General features: G+C 41.4%; 2 protein-coding genes across 4 annotated transcripts in view; both read left to right on the top strand.

The window, feature by feature from the left end:
- Positions 1 to 6,543, top strand: part of BLMH (bleomycin hydrolase) — a 31,836-nt gene extending 25,293 nt beyond the window's left edge. For both annotated transcript variants that reach the window (XM_038375568.2, XM_038375567.2), the window contains exon 12: positions 5,523 to 6,543. In XM_038375568.2, the coding sequence (XP_038231496.1) occupies positions 5,523 to 5,674 (152 nt within the window). In that variant the 3' untranslated portion in view covers positions 5,675 to 6,543. The remainder of the gene's footprint in view (positions 1 to 5,522) is intronic.
- Positions 6,544 to 6,681: 138 nt separating this feature from the next.
- The window catches only part of SLC6A4 (solute carrier family 6 member 4), a 38,605-nt gene continuing 18,128 nt past the window's right edge, over positions 6,682 to 27,158 (top strand). Inside the window, exons 1-4 of one of the 2 annotated variants that reach the window (XM_043499472.1) lie at positions 6,682 to 10,807; positions 23,469 to 24,077; positions 25,793 to 25,927; positions 26,917 to 27,136. In XM_043499472.1, the coding sequence (XP_043355407.1) occupies positions 23,618 to 24,077; positions 25,793 to 25,927; positions 26,917 to 27,136 (815 nt within the window). In that variant the 5' untranslated portion in view covers positions 6,682 to 10,807; positions 23,469 to 23,617. Of the gene's footprint in view, positions 10,812 to 23,468; positions 24,078 to 25,792; positions 25,928 to 26,916; positions 27,137 to 27,158 lie in introns of both variants that reach the window. The other variant, XM_038375565.2, reaches the window with a different exon arrangement.

Genomic DNA, 27,158 nt, shown 5'->3' with positions numbered 1-27,158 from the left:
TGTTAGTATATCTGACCTACAGGTTCCCCGGTCTTGAGCTGTAACATTCCCTGGACAGGAACTTGACAGACAGACAATTATATCAAAGGCATTCTGGTTTTGTGATGGGCGGATTAATGCCTAGACACACTTTCAAACCTTGACATGGCTGAAAATTCTCTCAGTGCCTGGGGGTCTTTCACCCCATAATGGAGTATATTTAGAACAAGTTCTCTTCGATTTTTATTTTTGTGGAGTCAAAAACAGACACTTTGAGGTTAATTTCAGAGAATACCATGTAGCCTTCTATTTTAAGCTATTGATGTAATTTTTCTGGTTACATGAAAAATTCACTAACATTTCAAATATTCCTGCTAGGTTCCTATGTTTTGCTTCTGCTTCATATGCAGCAGCTTGTCTGTCCTGACACAGCTATTTAAATTCAAAGTACACTAAAGTTTTCCAACAAAAATCCAATAGTCTTAACAGAAAATGGACTGAAACGCTCAACTTTGCAATGTTGACGAGCCTTGTGGGTCCATCCATTAGTATAGATGCACTTGGGAATATTGCATCATGTAAAGAAACTCAACACCGAAGAGTTAATATTGAACCTCTAGCTTCCTTCCCATGCACAAACTAATAGATATAGTATTTGATTAGCAAGCATTACTTTCCATAGTGTGTGGCTTTTTTGTATGCTTATGTCCTAGCATATGCTCATTAACAAGATACAGGTTGCATTCAGAATCCAGGCCAATACAGCAGCCATTGTCCTAGACCATATCTTGAAAGAGTAGAGTGTAGTGAATGGCACTCAGTTGTTCTTAATGAGAATTTGTTTTATGCTCTAGGTACTTGGCTTATGTTGGGTGTCATTAATCTGGTTGTGGAGGAATGCTGCTAGGAAAAAACTGTAGTGTCCCTACTTGTCCTCCTTTACAAATACTTAGCATGGAATTCATTGGGACTTAGCTCTTTGCTGGTGTATCTTTGTTAGGGTAATGAGTCATTTCTATCCCAAAGTGTGGTGTAAAGACATCGTGTAAAGTTGAACATGCTGAATATAGGCATTCTTTGGGGACAATGCTCCTAGAACAGGGTAAGGGAAAAGATGAATAAGACTCCTGTATAGTTAATGGTGCTCACATTCAGGTCAGTTATTAGCAACTTTGCACTTGCCTTTTGCCTATCCAGAAGGTTTGAATGTGGCTTTGAAGTGAGATAAATTTAATTGGTCTGAGTGCTGTAGAGGGCATACTTCCTTATTTCAAACCCTTGATGTAGGATACATCCATTTAAGTCCAAAAGGCAGCCGTTATTCATGAGGAGTATAACTGTAACCCTTGTCCACATAAAATGTAAAGTGTGTTGGCGGAGCTGTGAAAATGGACACCAGGCTGGAACATTGGTGGGAACTACCAGGGGAGGACTGTGGTACCTGGACAGGTCTGTGTAGGAAGAGCCTCTGCTATTCCTGGCTCTCCATTTATTGCCTTCACAACAGTACTAAAATCCAAAGTCAACCAAACAAACTGCTGTAACTACATAAGATGACAACGTATGGCACTTCAGACTTTTTAGAGTTTAAAAATAACAAGCTGAAAGCTAACCAGATCACTCATGTTGCTCAGGATTTACTCTCTGGAGCTTGTAGTCTGCCAGCATTGCAGCTTAAGCTGCTTTTTTTATAAGCAGCAACACCTAGTTACTGCCTCAAATGTCACTTTATTACAAACATGAACTCATTTTGATCAATGAGTTTTTCTATGTGTATTTTATAGGAGCTCAACTATTCCATTACAATTCCAAAACGAGTTGTCTTACTGTAAAGTGTTGCACTGTTTTGTACAGGGGATGTAAATCTGTTTCCATGTTCCTGACATGGATGAGTGCACACAACACATACATGTGAACACAACATCCTTTGGGATGGGTTACTGTCATTCATCTGCTGTTTCATAAGATGCAACCGTTCTTTAGAGTCTTGCTTATTTGTCTGGTTTTTTTTAGGTCAGGGAGTTGTCTGGGAAATTTCCTTATACTTTAAAATGTTCCATCAGACCTAGCTGGTTTGAGCTGTTTGGTTCAAGGAAACATTTTGGGGTGGTAAGCCCTAGAACATTTTTCTCATCTGTGGGTCACAACAAGCTTCCCTTTAGCTGAAAGCAACTAGACATATTCCTCTAGAGCCTGTCAGCTCTTCCTTGGGCATTGACCACAAGCGGTTACTTGAGAGCAGCATTAGGCACGGTGCTTCATCCCCATCTCTTCCTTTTCAGCATTCAACCCCTGCTGGCCCAGGGAGCTTGGGATTTGAACTCTGATACCCCAGCACACTTGCTAAACTGCTGAGTGAGCCTGGCAGCAAGCTTTGTATCTTTGTCAGGAAGGATTTGAGCAGCATCTTCTCACAGCATGTTCCTATAAAGCTGTGCATGGATAAACCCAATACAGAGCACCAGTGTCCATCTCTAGGGAAGAGTCCAAGAATTGCATTACTCTTGGCACATAACATTTGAGACCTAGTTGGAGGTTTGGGATAAAAACAGGCCCAAACTCCACTGTTTCTTGAGCAGGATGTCAAAGGGTACCACTTGAAACAGTACAGCAGAGATTAGGCTTTCAGGCCATGAGGAGGCTAAAGTTTATAGTGGGATATAGAAACTACTGGCATTCCCCCATGTACACCCTTTCCTTTGGACCCATATTATCCAGTTGGGTCCCTTTACACAGCTTGTGTGGTGAGGTACCCAACAGCCACCAGTCTTCCTAGACTTGCCTAATCCTGGAAGTGAAGGCTGGACCAAAAAGAGGACCCTTCACATGATGTAGCTGCTAAAGGTGGGGAGCAATTTAAACACATCTGCTATTGTCTGTCTGTGTCCAGGGAGCAGAACCATCACTAGGGGGCTTGTAGTGGGGGCCAGGGAGCCTGTGGAACATCAATGTCACCTCTCCTAAATATTCACTCATTACATGATTCTCTTGTAACACTCTTGTTTTCTTGGAATCTCTTTAGTTTTTCTCAAGGAACAAATGCAGTTGCTGCCAAATATTGCGTGGTGTGTGGTGTTAGACAAATTTCCTTCCAGCAAAACTTTCTGTGCTACATTTTATTGGTCACTTTATCAGCCTTGCAGATGAGTTTAACTATTCTCGCTCTTTGTATCAGTACAGTGTTACCTAACTCTGAACCCAGCATCTCCAATCAGACATCTTTTTAAAACCAAGGAGGTGGTCTCCAAAGGTGAACGTTGCATGAACATTGAATCATGTTATCCCATCTGTTCAACAGGGGTCTCTGTCTACTTTGGCACAAAGAGAAGCCTTTCTTACTGTACGCCTTCAGCTAGCAGCCATATAAACAGTTGTTAGTTTGTCATCCCTTTTGGCTCTCTCCTCCTGCTTTTGTTCCTAGCATCTTTACTACAGCCTCATTCTTTCTCTATCCTAGGAACTTGACTCTAGTGTCTGAGCACCTCAGAACCCTTTTTATCCTCCCGCTCCTGTGAAGTATGGCAGTCCCATTGTACAGATGAGGAACTGAGGCACAGAGAGGCTAAGTGGCTTTTCCTGTGTGACAGTGGGTGTCTGGCAAAGTGGGGACTTTAGCCTGGGTCTTCCGAGTCTAGTGCCCAAAGCACTGGACCAACCTTCCTTGGTTGTCTCGTCCTAATAAAATTCTCTCTTCATTCGGCTCTTCTTGGGGGAAGAAGTGGGGAACATGGAGCAGCTTTGTGCTAGGGTGGTGCCTGAGAACTAAATGTCATACCGTACTTATTGGGCAGTCATCTGTTAGGCCTCGGTGAGCCTCTTGTCAGAACACAAAGATACTATGCCAGAACTTCTGTTCTCTCTCTAAACAGACGTGGCTAGAGTAGAAACGCTAGACTGATAGGTGGATGGGCCTAGAGGGGCTTCACTGCTGCCTTCTGCCCCGAAATACAATCAAAACTCACTATCCTCTGCTTATCCCTCTTAGCTGGAATGCAGAGCCTCGGGTTCTGTTTGGACAGGATGTGCGGGTCGGGGTATGTATATTCTTTCCCTTGAGGCATGGGAATAATTCCATTTAATGAAGAAAATTATGGCTTTCTCTGTGACCCTGGTTACAGGCCTTTTCAAGCAACAGTGACCATCCCTGTTTGCATGTTCTGAAGTTTTACTTGGCACTTCCTCCTTGTTCAGACGCTGTGATCCCAATCAGTACAGTCCAGCTCCGACATGCAGAATGTCAACAGCCACAGAGGCAGGGAGTTCATTATCCTCGCAGGGTGCAATTACTTGTTGGCTGTCAGGAGTGAGGTTTTTTGTGTCCCAAGAACTCATATCCTGAAGAAAGAGAACAATCAAGGCAGCTTCCCTTGGCAGTACCACCAAACCAGCTTCAATGGCTCGCATTACAATTGATAGGCTTTTTAATTTATGGGAATTCAATCTGATCTCTTGCTTTAGAGACAAGATGGTGTAGATAGATGCACTTATTGTCCATATTCTTTGGGCATTTTCTTGTTTCATTTGATTGTGTGGTGATATTGTTATAGGGACATGAGGAACTTTATTACACAAAGCTTCATCTGTCTTCTATCAAATATAGCCTCCCTCTCCCTGACAGTGCACATTCTCAATTAATGCTGAGTTCCCTGGAATGGGGTGGAGTGTAATGTCTTAAATGATTTGTTTGTTTCAGAGAGCAGGATAATGCTGAAAGCAAAGATGTTTTAGATGTAGGATTTTCTTCTTTATACAGGTAGAAGATTGTGCATTAAGATTCCCAGCCAGAGCCCCAAAGAGGGAAGGGTGTAAACATGAGGTGCAGTTTATCCTCTAGATTTATTTCAGCCACAGGGTGTCTCTGGGGCTTTGTGTTTGAGGGAAGAAATTAGCATCTAATATTGACACACACATTCTCCATCTCCTGAAACTGAGTTCTGGACAAAGAAGCCCAGATAGCTGGAGTGGTTAATAAGCATGGATAAAACAGTCTGAAGTTTACCCTAAACAATCAGGAATGTATTTAGTATATTGTAATTCAGCTAAATGTGAATATTCTTGATGTCCATTAGAACAGCAACACGTGACTGAGCAATTATAAAATGAGCCTCCCCTGCCTTTTGTGTAAGGATGATCTATGCCCCAGGACTGCTGTTTGTTGCCTAGGTTAGAAATCCTTTTGTTCTGGTTCAGACCTTCTCTTGTTCAGTACAGATGGTCTCTTCCTTGCACAAAGGTGCCTGTATTTGCAAAGCTGTTTTCAGGATTTCCTGTCCAAGACACTCTTGTCAAACTTTCTTCCTATTTAGGCTTGTTGATCCAAGTCTCTGTCATAGCTAAAATCTATTTAACCAGGTAGTTCAGAGTAACTAAAGGAACAGAAAATTGAAATCTCCAAGACTGTCATGAAAGTTGCTGTGGAAATATGATTATCCTGTTTGATTGACATTATGAAGTTGTCGGACATGATACAATTTTGCATAAGATCCTTGCCTCCCCATATAGTAATGTTTTGTTAGTAACCTATGTTTGTTTTTTATCTCCAGGTTACCTGATCATGTCTGATGACTGGTTTTCTGAGTACGTGTATGAAGTGGTGGTGGATAAGAAGTATGTGCCAGAAGACATCTTAGCAGTGATGCAGCAGGAACCCATTGTCTTGCCAGCATGGGACCCCATGGGTGCATTAGCCAAGTGAACTGCACAGTACTTGCCTCCTAATGGTCAACAAGAAATAGATGTGATAGAGAATCCCAGAGATTGGAAGCCATAGCCAAATGACGAGACTAAGCATCCAGCTTGTTCCATAATCTTTAAATGTATGCTACGGATCTCTTTGGGAAATAGCGCTTTACTGAATGGCTGAATAAAAAGCTGTCAGATGGGCTACTCTGTGCGCGTGCGCAAAATTTACCCACCTCATCATGATATTATATAATTGCTTTCAGTGGCAGTTTGGATTTTTATCTTTTTTAATAATGAACATAACTCTATCAAACAACTGTTTTGACCAGTGCTTTCCACAGGGAAGAGGGTTGTAGATGGCCATATTTTAGGCTAATTAGCTGAGTGATATTAGGAAAAGTACAGCAAAATGTTTAAAATTAGTCTTTCATGTTATTTGTACTAAGTGTCCAGATTCAGTATTGGCTTCATTTTTGTTTCTAGAGAGCTATTCACATTTTTGGTTTTCTGCATAATAGGAGTTGGTCTTAAGGAGGTAGATGTACAGAGTTGGGTCCATTTTCTTCTAGTAATTTTTCCAAAATGGTTTCCTATTCCTGCAGCATTGAGCCTTTTACTGAATGTACTTAGTCTGACTTGCTTTCTACTCTTCCCTATCCAAGTCTGACAGACTGATTCTGGTGAGTGTTAATCTGTACTCACAGGAGCGTTATTTTTCAGTAGGATTAGCAAGGACAGCCATAATAAATATGATCCCAGGCAAAGTTAAAGAATATGGTGCTCTAGCAAAATTGGGTTTTTAATTACTGCATTTTATTTGGACATCTTCAACTAGCTGGTGCTATGAAGCCTTTGAATAAAAAAAAAAACAAAACTTCTGGAGTTATGGGTATAGCTGTTTTCTTTTCTAAATTAGCTACATGTAACTTCATTGAATGGGAAAGATGTTAGTGACCCATAAACAACTCTTGGGGAGCCAAAACACTAGCAGCTCAACAAGCCATGTTTTATCTTCTCCATAGTCGTCATAAAGGCTCTCCATCTGTACGCAGCGTGGGAGAAGACATTTCACGCTACAGGTGCTCGAATACCAAGGTGGTGAGCACAATGTAAATGCTTGGATCCAAATCAAGCCAAGCTGTTAAACTGCCTTCCATGACCTCTGTGACAATGGCTTGTGCTGTTCTGCATGGAGCCCTTACTCACTGGGGAAGGGAGAACGGTGGGGTTGGACAAAGTGAAGAGAATATTGAAAGAAAAGAACAGTCCTACTAACCTAAGTACAAGCAACAAATAAGATTCTTGGGGTTCCAAATTCAGCTTCTGTTACTGACATACTTTCATCAAAATATTTTTTTCACCTCAAGTAAGGCCCATTAAAAATTCCTGGTGTAAAGACAAGCAAAAGCCTTAGCTGCGAACAGAATTGCTTACAGCTTTTCCTTCTGATAGTATTAGTCACCAACAGAAATTTAAAGCTAGTACATAAGCATTCCAGTGCATATGTTCCCAGATTTCAAACACACAATGCTTGGATTTCCTCTAGGATTACCTCTAGAAAAATGGATTGTCCTTGATTTCTACAAAAATCTGTGGAAGCCTGCATTATACAGCAGCCATGAGGTGGTCTCTGTTTTGCTTCATGTTTATAAAGCACATTCATATGTGCTTGTCCAAACCCCACCCATATAAAGAAGCACTAATGTACACACGCAAACTACCTTAACTGGGGCAAGTAAGCAATTTTCTTGGGATTGAATGTGGTTCTGAAGTAGGCTAAGGCTCATGGGCTTTTTCTTCCCAAAATTCAATATCCTAGTCACTTAAAGGTTTTTTGCTTTGATGTTGCATGTTTACCACACAATTATAGCCGTCAAAGGGAGTTAACTTCTTTTGAGATATCGTGAATAGCATTTTTTGCCTATGCCAGCTCTGATGATTGAGTTTGACAAGCTTAAACTGTGTTCAAGCCCATTTTTGTTTGATTTGGAATATTTTAAACTATTGTCTGGTGTGAGCTTATCTCTCCTGTCCTTGCCCGGATGTTTCCTAGTACAGTTTATACAATAGCTTGGGTTCCCCACCCCCCCACCCCATTTCAAAAAGCACAGAGCATTCTGATGGTTGAAATATGCTATGTAAAATGAGCCAGTCTGGCAAAAGCAGTATTCTATCTATACCCACTGCTGCTCTAAAATCTTTGCAGGGGGATGGGGGAGAGAAATATATTCCAGTTTTTCCTCTGCTTTGTTCACTCCAAGGGTTGTTAAATCAACAGCTTTCAGTAGCCTATGCCAATGTGTGTAAGGGTATGTCTGCTTCAAGATGGAAGTGTAATTTCTAGCTCAGGGAGACACCCATGTTAGGTCTGATACAGCTTGTGGTGGGAGGGGCTAGCCTCCTGGAGTACGAACCCCTCCAAACAACTGGGTGTCTATTCAGCACAGATAACACAGCTGTGAGTGGGTACACCAGTACTTAATTTGTAATGAAACAGGAGCTGGGGCTCAAGCAATATTTTTACATTCATAACTGATGCAGCAAGTCCAGAGGTGCCAGGGCTATGAACTGCCAAACAAATTAAGCACTGTTTACACTCGTTCTTAGCTTTCAAGCTTGATCGCAGTTAGCATGGGAATGTCTCCTGCAGCTGACAATTACCATTCTAATGTGAAGTGTTGCCATACTTTTACTGTACTCTGAGGCCAAAAGGGAGATTACTAGGATGCTGTGTGTCGACTTACTTGAATTGTCACGGGAATTTTCAATAGTCGGATTCCCATTTTCTGCCACTGGCAGCAACCAGGAGTTTCTCCTGTTTGTTCTATATATGTTCTTATGCGCTGCTCTTTGCTGTTGTGCCCTGCCAATGGCCATTTTTATCTAATAAAACAGATCAGCCGCCTTAGCTATTGGCGATTTGTTGACTATTAAACAACACTGACATTGTCTTTTTTTTTAAATTGCAACATTTGAAATGGTGGTTAAAATTTGTATGTATAAATAGATTCTCCTCCACCAGCTCCTGGTGATAATGTAGTAGATATAAAACATCCCTACTAATCTCTGGGGACAGTGGGCCCTGTATCTCTATAAAGTAGAGTATTCTTTTGGGTGCCATCAAATAATAAATGATTAAGTGTGCTCTCCTGAGGCAAGAGTTTAGTGCATCACAGCATACATGGAACTTCCACAACAATAGCAAAACTGAAGAAAATTGATTCCAACCCTCCCTCCAGTGTTTTTTATATTTGTATCTGACTTTAATGATCTATTTGCTGCTAACATGAGTAGGCAATTGTCCCTCATATTTAGGTCTAATCCAACAGAAACCTGGTCATTTTTAGATGCAAATTATTAAAGAATTATGAAATTCATAGAAAGTTCAATTTTTTTTTTAAATTCTTAATTAATCCTATTTTTGGTGAGAGAGTAGACTCAGAGTTCCTGGAAAATCTATTCCAGGATTCTGGTATTAGAGACCTGGGAATTCTGGTTGAGAGTGAAGGATTGGATTCTTTTCATGAACAAAATCATCCCTGAAATGCTAGATTTAAGTCTGCAAACAGACCCTTTATACTTACAAAAACTCTGCTTAGATCTCAAGCAAGGTGTAGTGAGTGAGGCACAATGAGCCTTCAGACTCTTGGGGATGGGATAGAGTGCTGGGAGCAGAATGGGAAATGTGCTTGTCTCCTCTTTCTCCAGAGAACATCTAGGACTATTAATTTGGAAAGAAGAGTATGGGGGGACATGACAAAGTGATGTAAAAGAGGAAACCAGCTAGACATTGCTATTTACCCTGACCACTAATAGAAAAAACAAGAAAGCTGTAGAGAAATTAGAAGGCAACAAGTTTAAAAACTGGTAAAACACTTTTTTACAGCATGTTCACAAAGAATTACCAGGAAAAAGCAAGGATTTGGGTTCAGGTATCTCTTAAATGCATCCGATGAAGTGAGCTGTAGCTCACGAAAGCTTATGCTCAAATAAATGTGTTAGTCTCTAAGGTGCCACAAGTACTCCTTTTCTTTTTGCGAATACAGACTAACACGGCTGCTACTCTGAAACCTTATTAACAGTGTTGCAATACCATAACTGTCCTTGAGATGGTGCCAATAGCCACTGCTGTGGCAAAGGGGTTGTGGACCAGCAGTCAGAGGAAGGGAAGCAATAATTATAGCCCTAGGCTTGTTTGTTGTCAGAGTTTCTGTTATTACTGAACAACTCAGAACAGATCTTTTCAAACTGCCACTTATATCCACTGTTTTGTTGTTCCTTCTAAAAGTTTTCTATTCTTTCCCCCCTTATGATTTTCTGCTTTCTTTTTCAAATCTGCATACAAACTGGGACATGCTCACTGATTTATGCTTTTTCCATCTTCTATAAATACAATGTAAAGTTTGAGACTGTATAAGTACTTTCTCTGGACTGAAGTACCTTGGAGAAAAAGCCTATGTTTTGGAGGTTTTTTGACGGGTGGGAGAGACAGAGGAAGTGACTTGTCTTGATTAAAGTAGAAAAACACTTTTCAAAAACTTGTGCCTCACATTTTATAACAAAATCACCCCCCATTTATATTTCTGCATTCAAATAATGTAAGTAATCAGTAACAAGGAAGTCTAAGAACCATCCTTTCTCTATTCTATTCTAGAACTAGGACCTCAGTTCTTTTTTTATAGTATAGACCCACCTGTGCACTTCTAATTCACTGATCATTAACCCTGTTTGTTGTCTTCTTGTCACCACCATCCCCTTATTTATAGCTGTAATCAGAGACATGAAAATTATGTCTTAACAGTGAGCGTCTCCTCACCTTCAGCCTGCCTGTCTTTGCTGGATTCTGCTCTCCTGAACTGATCAGAACATATAAATGTAGCTACCCACCTCTAGGAGGAAAATTGAGCTGCAGCCCTGGTGAAACATAAAGTTTATTTGACTAAAAGTGACGCAAAAATTCTTAAAGAGCTCTTTGGCAGCAGATTATCTGGAAATCAGACCATGTGAGGGGGATTGGTGTACAAAAACCTCACCAAGATGCTGAGTTGCCCACAGGCTGAGTTTGAGGCTCTGAAGTAAAGGTAGGGTTAGGGTTACTCAGTCTTGGATAACTCCAGGGGAAAAGCACCTCAGATTCATCTGAAAGGCAGGTACTTTTTCATTTCATTTTAAACCTACAGACATGTAAAGTTTTATACTATGTGAGCCAGACAGACTCTTCTATCTGAAAGAGTCTGTCTTATGCTTCAAGCAGGCATTGGCGTTTCATTAACTTTTACTGTTTCATTGCTTCTTGCATCTATGGTTATGAACTTTAGAAAGTGATAATGACCTAAAGTTTATATAATACATTTTGTTTGTTTACTTTTAGAGTTGTTTTTAAATGAACGTTTTATAGGGCTCCCAGCACTGTTTGAAGTGTTCGGCGAAAAAACACATCTGTCATGACTTTGAGAAAAGGATGCCTTGAATTTTGGTGAAAGTTTGCTTTGATTCATTAAACGTATGCCTCAGTTTGCTTTTCTGCAGCTACATGCCCGCTGTCTCATCCAGGCATTTGTCCACTAATTATTAATGTTGCAGACAAATGCCTGCAGCAGAACATGTTATGACAATTTGATATTAGAATTTATGACCATCTAAATTATTGTATTATGAATAGAGCATTTATTTCAAATTCAAGAAGAAGTATATTAAACTGAGTTAGAGAAGAATTTATGTGAAAGGGGCAGAATCTGAGACAAAATCAATGCAAAATTCTGATTTACTTTAAAAGGACAAAAATAAACATTTAATTTAATTAGCCACATTAATTTATATTTGAAATTATCATTTATTATTTTAGAATGGTTTATCTAACTTGATGGAACAGAATTATTGTAAGAAATAGACTGAAGAGTATTTTGTGAATGTATTTGTTGTAATCAGTGTTTACCTATGCAATTATCAGGCTTGTTGGCTTAGCTACAAGTTTGATAAATATTACAGAAGCTCAAATGATTAAGAATATAAGGTGATCAAATATGTAGTGTAAAGTGGTTCTTCTTTCAATGATACATATAAAATGTCTTGGAAGGGTTAAGAGTAGAAAATGGATCTAATATGAAAGGCAAAAGTGAAATAAACAGATAATTCAATGGATTTGGACTCCTGGAGACAGGGATGTTGGAACAATTTGTATAGGGGCTGCTGAGAGCCATTGAACCAAACTGTAAACCCTGTATATGATGGAAACCACTTCAAGCCAGGGACTGTGGCAGCCCCTCCCCCCTCCAAACATCCCTAGTTCCAGCCCCTAAGCCTGGAGATAGTTTGGTTTGGGGATTTTTGAATTTGGGTTGTTTGTTTCCAGGCACTTCATCAGATGTAATGCAGTGCAATTGATGTTAAACCTTCATGGCTCTTCTCTTAGTGTTTCTGTTGAGTGGCTAGATGCTAAGCAGCTCTGCCTTGGAGTTGGATAATGATGAGAATTCTTGGGAAGTGCTTTATAAAGAAAGCATGTGGCCAATGGCTGCGTGGGTGCATTTTCTAATTGAATAAGGGGGGTATGAATTTCTAATAGCTCAGCAACTTTACAAAAAGTGTCCACACACTGTGGGAATCCAATCAAAAAAATGTATCCCCATATATGGAAAATGTATAGCATCTCTCATCTCCCTTGTGCCTTTCTGCAAGGACACATGCTGAGATTTCCAACAGGAGCGGCATTAAGGAAATGAGGATAGTTCTGTAGCATTGTCTGTTCGGACAGTTATTTTTCATGCAAATAGCTTTGCACAATAAAGGCCATGTAGGGTACAGGGGTTTTCATGAAATGCTGCAGTAGAGCTTGGAACCAGAATGTTGCTGCTGTAACTTGACGATAGCCTTGTACCAAGCAACCTTATAGAAAAGATCATCTACACACATTTGTGATCATTTATTTACTTTCTTACATAAGCATTTACAAACATAATTATAGAGAAATGTGCCCTGTTAGTGTAAATTTGTAGTCAGTCTCTGTGTACGCATGCATATATCTTATTATACAGTGAGCATGTGTTATTACCTCAATCTGCCTGTCTATGGAAAGAGTCTGGACTTGCTGATGGGGCTCTAGTAATTTTGTGACATTTACTGTATTATGTATCTTTCTTGAAGATTACATAAATGATTTAAGGATAATATCTAGGGGAATGGCATCCGCTCTAAGCTCATCTATTCCTTTGCACTAAACATTTAAAGTCCGCAGCTACAGAATGCATTTGTGCTCCTCCTTTCTCTATAGTCTGAACAACTGTCTTGGAAAGATATAGCAAAGCACAATCTACTTTAGTCTGCAACTTTGCCACTATTATGTGGTTTCCCTTCTCTAGGAATTCCACAAATAAGTAAGTCACTGTCACGTGTCCTCTCTCTCGGGAAATGTTAAATATAGAAGGAAATAAGAGTAAGGTTGTAATATAAAATTCAGAGTGAAGGCTGATGCTTCCTGCTTAATTCACCAGGTTGTTTTGCTGCACATCTGATAGTTAAGAAGAGCACAAAGTTTCTAGGGTGACATGCAAGACCCACACACAACACTGTTTGTTCAGGAACATTGTGATTGCAGGTGTAGCCACACTTAGCCCTGTGCCTGTGTGTAGGCTGCAGATGTTTAATTATTTATGGCTATACTCTGCCTCACTCTGTTAAGTAATATTTTATCTGCAGTAGATTTCAGAGTAAGACGATACTCAGTAGAGTGTCAATTCTGCAGAAAAGGAGCCAGAGTTACAGTAGACGAGAAGCTGGTTATGAGTCAACAGTGTGCCCTTGTTGCAAGAAGGCTAACGGCATATTGGGCTGTATAAGTAGGAGTATTGCCAGCAGATTGAGGGACGTGATCGTTCCCCTCTATTCGACATTGGTGAGGCCTCATCTGGAGTATTGTGTCCAGTTTTGGGCCCCACACTACAAGAAGGATGTGAAAAAATTGGAAAACGTGCAGCGGAGGGCAACGAAAATGATTAGGGGGCTGGAGCACATGATTTATGAGGAGAGGCTGAGGGAACTGGGATTATTTAATCTGCAGAAGAGAAGAATGAGGGGGGATTTGATAGCTGCTTTCAACTACCTGAAAGGGAGTTCCAAAGAGGATGGATCTAGGCTGTTCTCAGTGGTAGCAGATAACAGAATGAGGACCAATGGTCTCAAGTTGCAGTGGGGGAGGTTTAGGTTGGATATTAGGAAAAACTTTTTCATTAGAAGGGTGGTGAAGCACTGAAATGGGTTACCTAGGGAGGTGGTAGAATCTCCTTCTTTAGAGGTTTTTAAGGTCAGGCTTGACAAAGCCCTGGCTGGGATGATTTAGTTGGGGATTGGTCCTGCTTTGAGCAGAGGGTTGGACTAGATGACCTCCTGAGGTCCCTTCCAACCCTGCTATTCTATTATTCTATTCCATGAATCTGGACCTTAATAAGTTATGTCCCTTTAGGTGCCAGTATTATTCACATACCAGGTCCATGTTACTACCTTTATATTGTAAATTTATCATATTATAAGGGGCTTGGATACTCTGGTGATGGGGAGTGGTATAAAATCTCAAGACACATAGATATATTTAAGCATGCATAGTGGATGTGATCCAAATCCCACTGATTTCAGTTGGCTTTGGATCAGGTCTATCATCTACACATTTTATTTAAAACTGGACTAGATAAAGCATAAATAAAACAAACTGCAGAGGGAAATGCAGTCCCCACATTGGCTGAGGGATGAACTAGAAGTGAAGTAATGCCTCTCCCTGTGCCTAACTCTTTGATTCTCTAGCTGACCAGCTCCAAAGCTAGGACTGTTTGTCAAGTGATTACATACTTTTCTATGCTTGTTTTGGAGATTTAAAATACAGTGCATCCCAATTACTGTCAATTTGCTTAATGGAAAATTCAGATTATAGGGAAAGATTTCCTTGGGACCAAACTGCTTTGCATGAAATCAATACAAATGGGCCCATTCAATAGCAAATGATATTAAATGATTGCCAATTCTAAACAGGATTTTCCTGGTATAAACAGCAAGTAAAATTCATTGGGACATATGCTGTGAGCAAGTTTTCAAACTGTAATTGGCCAGAATTGGTCTATTTGTCTATTGTTTCCAAACAGCTCTCATTGCCATGGCATCTCTGTTCCTAAACTGATCTGTCATTTAAATATCTGAAATAAAGCATCTCTCCTGGCCTGTGCTGGTACAGAAGGCAAGAATGGAGAAGAGGATTTAAGGAGCCTCTCTATTCTCCCCTCCACATATGTAGTAAAACAGGATCTCTCTCATCCTCAAGAGTGTTGCAGTAAGGACAGTTTGTGCAAGTCCCTCATGGCAGCCCTGTGCAGGGGGACAGAAGTGGAACTATGCAAGGCTATAAAGAAGAAGGGCAAGAGACTTTTGAATAGATACTTATGTGGATCCAGTGTCTGGGAACCTTTACATATGCTGTGGAGAAGGGCTGAGGTTGCTATTGCAGCGTGGAGGCTAGAACAGTGATTGCAGAAGAGCTGCGCTGCCTTCTCCCATGCTAGAGGAATGATTTGGAATAATCCCTCACAAATGCCTACTAAGTTTCCTAAAAGAGACCAGTTTACTAGGGCTTTGTGTATTTGTGTGTGTCTGCTTGTGTGAGTTTCATTCTTTGCATAAAGTATCATTTGAAGCCAAAGAGCAACATTATTTTTTAAGAAAAATCCCCAAACGGCTAAATGTAAAAGTGAGAACTAATTTAGGACACATTAACTGAAATAATTTCAATTTATAGTGTGGAAGAGAATAAGAAATAGCTTGTTCTGTTTTGCTAAGTATATGTGTTAACCTTTAATTCTCCAGTTCAGAGCAGTTTAGTTCTTAGCAGGTGGTGATCTGTGAGTGGAGGGTAGGAGTAAGCCAGATGGAACACAGGTTCCTATCATACTCAAAGTGATATTAATAACATGAAAGTCCTTCTACAGGAATTCAACTCTAACACAACCAGTGGCTGATACACCAACAAGATCAAGTGTTGGTTTTTAAATCAGTAAATTTAAAAAGAAAAAGTAATCTGTTTGAAGTGAAATGCATGCAAATATATGTATTTCACGACTGCAGGATTTAAAATAGCCCAGATGACTTTATGACCAATAATATCTTTTATAATTGTGCACATTAAGGATAAACAAATCTCATACTGCAGGGCATAAGCTAATCGTTGCATGGGTAAGGAAGGAATTCACATATCATTACTCCTCTGCAGGTACAGTATAGTTTTGCATAACTCAGAAGAGGCATTATGGTGGTTTGCCTTCCTCTGAAGCATCAAGTATTGGTTGGTGCCAACAGCAGGATATCAGGTTTGGTTGGCTTAATCTTCTAGCCAGAATTCAGATTGAAGAACTGAATCTCACCTTTTCAAAAATTTAGAGAACAGGAAAGGGACTAATATTACATATCAGAATTTCCTCTCAACTTTCTCACAGGGGATCTCTGAGAAGCAAATGAAAGGAATTATTTGTTTGTTGCACACCTTGCCACTAGAGGTCACCATATGCCTCATGAAATAAACTAGCAGACACTAGTAAAACAGTGAACTGCCATAGTCAGGTCCAAGATGGGATTGGAACCCAGGACAATGGCATTCCAAGAGGACTTCTCGGCTAGATGAGCCAAAGATGTAGTTTTTGTGTATGGTGTAAATCAAGATGTTGCTAATGAGCTTTAGAGCCTTCCCATTTACTCTCTAGTCACGAGTGGGAGTAACCAAAAGTCACTATTATCTAAAGGCTGTTTGGCCTATGTGAACTAGTGACTTTGGTCTAGTTTCTAGTGAACACGAATCCACATTTCACAGTAAGGCTGGCATTTTAGGCAGAGAGGTCAAGGACAGAATGGGTGCAGAGGGCAGATTTCCCATGACCCTAGAGGTGGCTTCTCTAGAGAAGAGTGAGGTTCACTGGAAGTGGGTGAAGCTTGCACTGCTGGGCCCTTTCTGTGCTCTGTACTATACTCAATTTGTGGATAATGAGAGGACCGTGGTTTACAGTATTGTCAGTCTGTCACCTTTCACAGATCCCCAAAATCTTTAATCTCTGCGTCAGTACATTCTACACTCTAAACTAGAAGGATGGGAAGAGGAGTAGATACTTTGGGCCTCTGAAAGACTAATACCACACTCATGAAAGGCAACACAAAACTAACTCCAGTTTCCAGGTCACATGTTCTTCATAAGCTTTTTCTTTTCTTTGTTTTTCTTTCTTTTTTCATCCTGCAGCTGTTTCAGTTGTTGATAAAGAGCCAATATGTGTTTATGTAAGAGTGACCTTTGCAACAGCTCAGAACAAAATAGATAATAAACTGTTATCCCTAATGCCATTCACTAAAATAGCCAAATAGTACTGGATACTACAGTGACAGAGAGCAACAGAATACAAGAGCGATCCTCCAGGATAGGCATAACTCTCCCCAGCATCAGGATCCCTATCCTGAGGGCCCCTGCACATCCCACAATATGTTGTCCACCTCCAAGAACTTCACTTCTACTCTTATTAAATATTTATACTGTTCATATAAATATAATCCATTTGCATGTGTGCTGTCTTTTCTCTTAAGTTGTAGCCAATAAAGAAACAAGACGTTGTCTTCTGTCCACATGGCACTTTCTGGGTGTTAAAATCCTAGGGCTAAGTGAAATTATCTGCTAAATTTAGCTCACTGAGGCGCCAGCATTACACATCTATGCTCATCACTACACAGATGTAAAGTCTGTTGCTCCAGAGACATTTCCCACAACAAACAGTTGTACCTGTCTTTTTAAAAAGGAGATCCAATTCATGTTGAGGTCCCGGGGAGGTCACAACCCATTTTATAGGCTTGAAATTAATTCTACTGAAAATGTTACCAAAATATTCCAATTAAACTGGTACTCCCTTCCTTTCTATTTGAACGTAGGTGGCAGGCGCCCAGAAGGCGTTTTATTCTAGAGAGACAGAAATCTTACTTGCCACAGACCTAGTTAATGAACCCTTCGACTATCTTTTCTTGGTAAAGAAGAATGTGTCCATTTCACAGACACAGATTGACAGATGAAAGCATCCTGTAAGAATGCACCCAGATGCACTCTTTGTGAAATGTCCTTACTTAGCCATAAGTATGTGACTGGCTCATCCCCACAATCTTAAGTACCCAGATCCTGGGATGAAACCTGATTCATTTTGTACCCCTCTGGGGATTTTTGGAAGAAATCAAAGTGAATGGGGAGAGATGGAGGGGCCATTTAGTTATGAGCAATTTAAATAATTTCTTATTTCTTAACATTCCATTTTGTACACTGATTCTTTAAGCCTATGTCTACACTGCAATTAAACACCTGCAGCTGGCCCATATAAGCTGACTGGGGCTCGGGCTACAGGGATGTTTAATTGCTGTGTAGATGTTCAGGCTCAGATCGGAGCCCAGGCTCTGGGACCCCAGGAGAGGGCAGGATCCCACAGTCCAGGCTCCAGCCTGAGCTTGAACGTCTACACCTCAGTTAAACAGTCCTGTAGCCTGATCCCTGTAAGCCAATTCAACTGACATGGGCCAGCCATGGGTGTTTACTGCAGGTAGACATACCCTAAAGGGCCCAAGTTCCTGCCTTGGAATAATAGCAGAGGGATGGAGACACAGAATCCAGTGAAAGTGATTGGAAAGAGGCAAGAAAAACAATAAGAGGATGCAGCATGTGTAAGGCTAAGATTTTGTCACGGTCATTTTTAGTAAAGGTCATGGACAGGTCATGGGCAATAACCAAAATTCACGGAAGCCCACGACCTGTCGCTGACTTTTATTAAAAATAATTATGACAAAATGGGGAAGGAAGAGGGTCCAGCACCTACCGCTGCTGGGGCTCCAGGGTCCCCCCACCCACGATGGCTGAGAATGCGGTGTCCCCCCTGGTGCTGGTAGCAGCTGGGAGCTGTGGGCTTGGGGCCGCGAGGAGGAGGGATCCCCCATCACCCACGGCAGCAGCTCAGTCCCTGTTGGCTGACAGCTCCAGCCCTGCCACTCTGGGACTAAAGCGAAAAAGTCCCAGAGGTGTCTGGAAGTCACGGAGTCCGTGACTTCCATGACCTCATCTTAGCCTTAAGCACGTGTAATACATTTGTTTAACTCAGTGTTTCTCTCTGGATGTTGCATTTCCACATGTCTTGTCATAAAACCACTGCCTAGGGATGCTGCTCTTTTAATGAATACCTAAAGAAGCTGCTCTTTTAATTGCTTTCCAGCAAGTGCAGGATGATCTCCGTGAAATCATCAACACAACTTGTATAAGATACCATTTGCAGGAAATTCAAGCTAGGTCTCTGTCTAGGAGCGGAGGAACTGCAATACTAGAGAACATCATTGCTTGATTTAACCACATACCCTGCCTCCAGCAGTGGCCTTTACCTCATTTTCTGTTATGTATGAAAAGCTTGTGTAAACTGGCAGGGCTCTTCAATGCTGTGCCACACTAGAGCCTTCCATATGGAGCTTTCACCTGCCTCCACCCCCCAGGCTTCTGGGGAAGTGGTGTGCTGGTGGCGTTTCTAGGATATTTATATTGTGTTTGAACTGTATATTTCCATTGTAACGGATAGCTGCCCACTGTGATTTTTATAACTATAATATCTTTATTGTCCAGTTGAACAAGCTTGCAACAAAATTTAAATGGGCTGCTCAGGCTCCAACCAGCTCCATCTTTGCAGTGTGGTATGGAGAGCTGCCTTCCTTGAGGTTCCAGATTTAGTGTGCTCCCTGCTAACATCTGTCCACCCCTCTGAAGGCCAGATTTTCAAAGGTATTTATGTCTGAAAATGAATAGGGTACCTAGTGGGATTTCAGAATGGTTAGGTGCCCAACTCCCATTGATTTCAATGCAAAATAAACCTCCTCAGGTGCTTTCAAAAATCCCACTAGGTGTCTTTCTGCATCTTTAAGCAGCTAAACACCTTTGCAAATCTTGCCTTGAGCTCTTTATTGAGCCCTCAATCCAATGCCCTGCCTCTGCTGAGATGTTAGCAGGAAAATTTAGCAGGCAGTGGCTTTCTGTCCATCTGTGCTAGTTTAGGGATTCTGTACCCTGTCAAAAGTGATTTTGATTAATGATGGCTGAGAAATATCCAGGTTTGATACATTAGCCACCGTGGCTTTGGAGCTGCACGCAGTGAGAGTGCAGTTGTCCAAGGGCACAGATCACGTCTAATCTCAACCGAACACTGGACTTATTTGAGGAACAGTGCAGTAAGAGATTCCTTCTGGAATACAAAAACATAAACATATATCTCCCAATTAGCCATTGGGAACTATAAATCAGCACTAAAGGATAGGTTTCAGAGTAGCAGCTATGTTAGTCTGTATCTGCAAAAAGAAGAGGAGTACTTGTGGCACCTTAAATTTGTTAGTCTCTCAGGTGCCACAAGGCATGGAAAGTTCAGTCACACGAGTGTGTAATTAGCTGAACATCCATTATTACTTTCTAGATTACTAGCACAGGTGTAAAGTCCAGTAGGGCTCAGGTTACTTCTCCATATTTGTACCTGGTGGTGATGAACACCCTCGATGCAGAAAGGGGAGAAAGAATGGCTCTGGCCTTACCTAGGTCTTTTATGTTAGCGTCCATGGCGTGAAGGTCCTCCTGACCTGTATGAGTTCTTCTGGGAGATCGGCAAGGGCTTGGACTCAAAAGATGCCCAGATTATATAGTCTTGCAGGTAAAACAGAAACCACTCATCTCTGCTGTGTGATTATTTTTTGCTGGGACTTTGAAGATGTGTTTGTCTTTGTGGATGATTAACTTACAGTAGTAGAATATCATTAAATACTATTATGAGAATTTGGCATTAACTACATATGCCTAAGACAAATATCTGGGTGACTGAGGAGTGTATATGGTGTGAATGAGGAACTGATAAGGTAGCTGTGAATTAGTAGGCTCTATTCAGATCTCCAGGGGTCTAATCTTGATAACTTCTTACTTGACAACTCACCTCCTCTTTCCTCTTACATCCTTCCATGAGTAGGGAGAGATGTGAATCTAGTTGTCTGGGCACAAAACTGGGTGTCAGGAACCCCTTGGTTTTAATCCTGGCTCTAACAATGACTCCCTCTCTAACAATCAGCAAATAGCTTCATCTCTCTGCCTTAATTTTCTCATCTGTAAAATTGAGGGAATATTTATTCCTCTTCATGGGGTGTAATGGTAATTATTTGCGGTTGTAAAGTGCTTTGAAAATGAGAAGTGCCACACAATAATGATAATTTGAATATTTAATGGCATGCAGTGGCATGCATACCAGTTTGCAGGCAGAAAGAAGACAAAGTCCATGCCCCAAAAAGTCTACAATACAAGGGCTAAATTACTCCCTTTTACTCTCCCCTGAGTAAGGGGTGGGCATAGCTGCATTGCCCCAGCAGCAGACTCCAGAACAGTCACAATTCCTCTGCCACTCCTTCCTTGCTCTGAAGGAGAAGTAATTACCCCTTCTCCTGGAGCACCAATACCCTTGGGGTATTCTGGAGGGCAAGTGGGAGGAAAGGGAGGTGAAGCCAGGGCTCCTCCCACTGCCTGCCTCCTTGCTTGCAGTGGGGAGTCTGATCTGAGTAGCCCCTAATCTCCCCGCATGGCTGGAGTCACAATCTGAGCACAACCAAACATGAGAAATTTCATAGTAGCAGCCGTGTTAGTCTGTATTCGCAAAAAGAAAAGGAGTACTTGTGGCACCTTAGAGACTAACAAATTTATTAGAGCATAAGCTTTCGTGAGCTACAGCTCACTTCATCGGATGCATTTGGTGGAAAAAACAGAGGAGAGATTTATATACACACACAGAGAACATGAAACAATGGGTTTATCATACACACTGTAAGGAGAGTGATCACTTAAGATAAGCCATCACCAGCAGCAGGGCGGGGAAAGGAGGAAAACCTTTCATGGTGACAAGCAAGGTAGGCTAATTCCAGCAGTTAACAAGAATATCAGAGGAACAGTGGGGGGTGGGGTGGGGTGTTCCTCAGAAATGCATCCGATGAAGTGAGCTGTAGCTCACGAAAGCTTATGCTCTAATAAATTTGTTAGTCTCTAAGGTGCCACAAGTACTCCTTTTCTTTTTGCGAATACAGACTAACACGGCTGCTACTCTGAAACCTGTGATTCTCCTTACAGTGTGTATGATAAAACCCATTGTTTCATGTTCTCTGTGTGTGTATATAAATCTCCCCTCTGTTTTTTCCACCAAATGCATCCGATGAAGTGAGTTGTAGCTCACGAAAGCTTATGCTCCAATAAATTTGTTAGTATCTAAGGTGCCACAACTACTCCTTTTCTTTTTGCGAAACATGAGAAAGGGTGTGTAGCTTACTGCCTCGAGCAGTCAAGTAAGGGCTGTGACAAGCTAGCCCGAAATGAGACAGAGAGATTAACAGGAAATGAAAACAAACTACGTCATAAAGGAAGACGAGAACACCCAATGCAAGGGAAAGGGAGGAACACTGCTCCTGAGAGGATACTATTTACAAAGAGGGAGTTTTCTGCTATGTTAGGTCATTGCATTGTATCGTCTATGAGAGATTTTAAATAAGGTTGGAAAGCACAAAACTGATCCTAGTAGGATGTCCTTTCCAGTAATGCTTTGCTACCAGACTGGTCTCCACTCCACGAGTTTTGCTTTCAGACCCAAGATAAACCTGAAGATGGGTGTCCCTAACAGATTTAATTTTTAAAGATAAGCATATGAAGCGCTCACTTGTTAGTCAGGCCCCTAAATAACTTCTATTTCCTATTTCTTTTTTGCAGTTTTAAAAAAATATTAAAGAAGCCCTGACTATCTTCCCCACATATTAATATTGCATGGAACCTCAAAAGATTTGAGAATATATTTAATTCAGATAAGTACCTTCTGGTTTGGATAGTTAACTGAACCTCCCCCTAAACCTCTTGGATCTGCCAAATGTGGCTGATTTTGTAAGAAATCTCTGGTAAGATTTCTGGAAAGATGTTTTTCCACCAAATGCATCCGATGAAGTGAGCTGTAGCTCACGAAAGCTTATGCTCTAACAAATTTGTTAGTCTCTAAGGTGCCACAAGTACTCCTTTTCTTTTTGCGAATACAGACTAACACGGCTGCTACTCTGAAACCTGGAAAGATGTGAATGCGAAAAATAATTTGCAAATATGTAAAGATTTGTTTAAAGTAACACTTGCTATCGTTTCCTTAGGGACGTGAGCACCTCAAACAGTACAGGTAGAAGTCATGAGATGCAATTATGAAAAGGAAAATGCAGGCTGAATAGCCAGCAAATTCTGCCCCCAGTTGTGCAAGTCAGGATGGAGGCTCCTGATTGTGACACTGGTGTGGTTCTGCTGGACAAGGAGGTGATAGGATATGGCAGGAACTTGCTGGGCTGTGCCTCTCCAGGAATGCAGTGAACCCTGTAGGGCACATGTGCAGGACAAGTTAGGGAACAAGCTGGACTGGGGAACAGTCACTCCACAGAGCCTGCAGTCCTCTCCTCATCTCTCCCAAAATGTGGAGGGTCACAGGTTGTTGGCTACATGGAGTGGCTCCACTCCTGTTCTGCAGCTGGAGGGAAAGGATTAGCCCCCACCTTTCTTTGTGGTTCTCCTCAGTTTGAGACACTGTGACTGATCATAGGATTATCCCGTAAATGATATTTATCTCTTTTGGGGTGGTTTTATTTTAAAAGAATGTGTTTTATTCACCATATCTGTAGTAGCTATACCTGTACAGCCATCAGCAAGCCTTGTAACAGAGTCCAACTCTTTTTCGGCTTCTTTGAAGCTGTGTTTTTCTGCAGTCCAGTGGACGTAAAGACTAGAGAGTTTCTGGCAGCAGTGGGTAGACAGAGCTTCAAGCAGCAACTTGATACAAGGGGATTCTGGTCCAGGTCACTCACAAATGGACAGCAGCACCATCTTTTAACCAGCAGAATGAAGAAGTCATCCAGCAATGAGAACCAGCCTCTTACTTCTAAGAAAGAGCTCTTGGATTGTACAGAAGGTGAAGATTGCAAAGAGAATGGACTCCTGGTCAAGAACCCTAAATCCGCCCTGCAGCTGGTAGAGGATGGGAATAAGGTCCACTCCAGCCAGGGAGATAAAGGGGAAGCAGGTCAGATCTCAAATGGCTACTCAGTGGTTCAGAACCCAGTTCCTTGCGATGGAATAGGAGATGGGGAAGATGTCCAGGGTATGGCCCCAGCAGCCACAACTACCACCACCACCACCACTTCCACCACTTGTGGAGTGGAGGCTCAACCACAGCTGCTGGAGCCGGAGGAAAGAGAGACCTGGAGTAAAAAAATGGACTTTCTTCTCTCTGTCATTGGCTATGCAGTAGATCTGGGCAACATATGGCGATTTCCCTATATATGCTACCAAAATGGAGGAGGTCAGTGCTCAGCCCTATATGTCATTTCTTAGAAGCTGTCTTCTTTGAGTATAAATGGATCAGTTCTATGACTCAAGTTAAACCTATGAGACCAACAGTAAGCAACAATGGATTATGGGGCAAGAGGAACTGATTTATGAGTAGGGCCCTACCAAATTCACGGTCCATTTTGATCAATTTCACGATCATAAGATTTTAAAAATAATAAATTTAATGATTTCAGCTATTTAAATCTGAAATTTCATGGTGTTGTAATTTTAGGGGTCCTGACCCATGAAGGAATTGTGTGTGTGTGTGTGTCGGGGGGGGGTTACAAGGTTATTGTAGAGGGTGTTGCAGTACTGCTATACTTACTTCTGCGCTACTGCTGGCAGCGGCACTGCCTTCATGGTATGGTATTGCCACCCTTGCTTCTGTGCTGCTGCTGGCAGGGTGCGGCCTTCAGAGCTGGGTGCCTGGCTAACAGCCCCCACTCTCTGGCTGCCCAGATCTGAAGGCAGCCAGAAGTAAGGGTGGCAATACTGTGACCCCTCTGCAACTCCCTTTTGGGTCTGACCCCTCAATTTGAGAAACACTGGTCTACCCTATGAAATCTGTATAGTATAGGATAAAAGCACACAAAAGACCAGATTTCGGGGGGGGGGGGACTAGATTTCACTGTGTTTTCATGGCCGTGAACTTGATATGGCCCTATTTACAAGATAGTTTAAAATAACAAAATATGTCTAGAGTCAGATAAGGGTTGCTGGGACATATGCATCAACTAATAGATGAGGGCTATAAACACAAAGGTGGAAGAGGAATTATTTAGAATGATGCAAGATGAAAATAAGAAAAGGAAAATGTAGATTTAATATTAGGCAAAACATCCTGACCCTAAGATCAGTTGGACTGTAGAACAGTCTCCCAAGGGAAGAGATAAGCCCAATTCCCAGAAACATTTAAATTCAGACTAACCAATATACCAGAAAATGTCAGTGCTACAGGTGCTCAGTACGATCAAACAATGATTGTAACCAGTGAGTGTGCTGAAGAAGAGCCTATATCCCCTTAATGCACCTAGGCATTGTACCAGAGGAAGACATTATTTTATCTTTTGCCCTATCTTGCTGCTGCACCCATGGTAGCCAATAAAATCTTTGTGAATTCCCTGTATGTTTGGGTACAGAAGCCTGGGAATAGGAGTACTGTTGACAGTGCCTGCTATGAGACAATCTTATAATAGTTCAGATCTTCATTCCATTGGACACTTAAGCCTTCCTTACAGCGGTGAGCATTACCTGTGGCACCTGAAAATTGGACTTTTAGCCATTTGTGATGCTCCAGCCTGATATACAGTAACTGAATTGCTTTGGTGCTTATGGCATTGTCTTTCAAGACAAGACAGTTGCCATACACAGTGGTGAGCAGTTACTTGCATGAGTAATCCTGTTGAAGATGATGGGACTAGTCATGTGAGTAACTGCTCACCAATGTGAGTAAAGGGGTCACAACCTGGCCCTTCAGGAACAAACCCACAAGTCTCGTTTTGTGTGACATTACAGAAAGTTTGGCTGGACTGGCCTCTCGAGATCACGAGGTCACATAGGTTTTACTGTCGTAGCTCAGTGCAGTTTGTATTGGCTGTGAAAATTTGTTGAAATGAAAAATTGTTCTTTATGAAGTACACCAGAAGTACTATAAGAAGTTACAGTCATGTCCTTTCTTCCTTGCAGGAGCGTTTCTCATCCCGTACACGATCATGGCCATCTTTGGAGGCATCCCCCTCTTTTACATGGAACTAGCTCTGGGACAATACCACAGGAATGGATGTATCTCAATTTGGAGAAAAATTTGTCCTATTTTCAAAGGTAGCAAGGGGAACAGGCAGCTTACCATGATCCCTTAGGGTAACTGGCAGAGATTTTCTTTAAGGGTGGAACAATTACTGACAATAAGAGATAACATGAAGGGTTAATGTCAAGTGGTTTAGGGCCCACATTTAGGTTATATAAGAAAAGCTTTCATGAAACCTAGAATTAATTACTTTTCTAAGTCATGTGCTTTTTTTTTTTAAAAAAGCAGTGTCAAGTTGTTTTATATACATAAACATTGCCCTAATTGTTTTCCAAGCCAAAGGATGCAGCCTCCTACTAGTGTCTGAAGACCAGGGAGTGAAACTGACTAGAAACAATCCACTGTCCTTTCACTGTCCCAAGCCAGAAAAAAAAAAAACAAAACCATACAGAGAACATTATAAGGGTGAAAGTAAATTGAACTTTCAAAATTATTCAATTTTTAATATTTGAAATGGTATTAGAAACACGAGTTAGGAAAAATATTGTAAATCCTTTATTTTTATCCCAGAGATCTTTTAAACAAATTACCCTTCAACTCCATTCCATTTCTCTCAGCCATCCTACTGGCAGTGATAATAGAGGTTCTTTTATAGTTGCCTTTTACATGCTTGTTATCCTTGCTCCTAGTACCGGAGTTAGATTTTGTTTTGTTTTGGTTGGTTGGTTTGTTGTTTGGGGGTGTGGAGGATGAAGGAATATGCATCACAGTCAAAATTCCAGAGACTGGGAACTGAATCAGGCTAGTATTTACACATGTTCTGTTCAGAACAGGGATGCTTTTCTGAAGTGGGGCTTGGGCAAATCATCCCCACTTTCTGAAGACCCCACAAAGTTCCAGAGCATTCTAAAAAAATATAAAGGGAGGCAATGGTGTATGTTGTACCTCATTTTTGGATGCCTCTGGCAGCTACTGATTTTAGTTCATGTTGATTACCCACTCCTCCTTTTACTGGACCCAGCCTTCACATTTCCACTCACATAACTGTTTTCTGCCTTACTAGGAATTGGCTTTACTATCTGCATAATAGCTTTCTACATAGCCTCTTACTACAATACCATCATGGCTTGGGCCCTCTACTACCTCATTTCATCCTTCACGGTGGAGCTCCCATGGATCAGCTGCAAAAATGCTTGGAACACTGGCAACTGCACCAACTACTTCACCAATGCCAGCATTACCTGGACCCCACACTCCATCTCCCCTGCAGAAGAATTTTATACGTAAGTGCATGTAAGTGGAGAC

Source organism: Dermochelys coriacea, chromosome 17, assembly GCF_009764565.3.
Source record: "Dermochelys coriacea isolate rDerCor1 chromosome 17, rDerCor1.pri.v4, whole genome shotgun sequence".
NCBI classification, from domain to species: domain Eukaryota; kingdom Metazoa; phylum Chordata; order Testudines; family Dermochelyidae; genus Dermochelys; species Dermochelys coriacea.
Note: the sequence above shows the minus strand (reverse complement) of the source record. Positions and strands in the feature narration are given on the sequence as shown.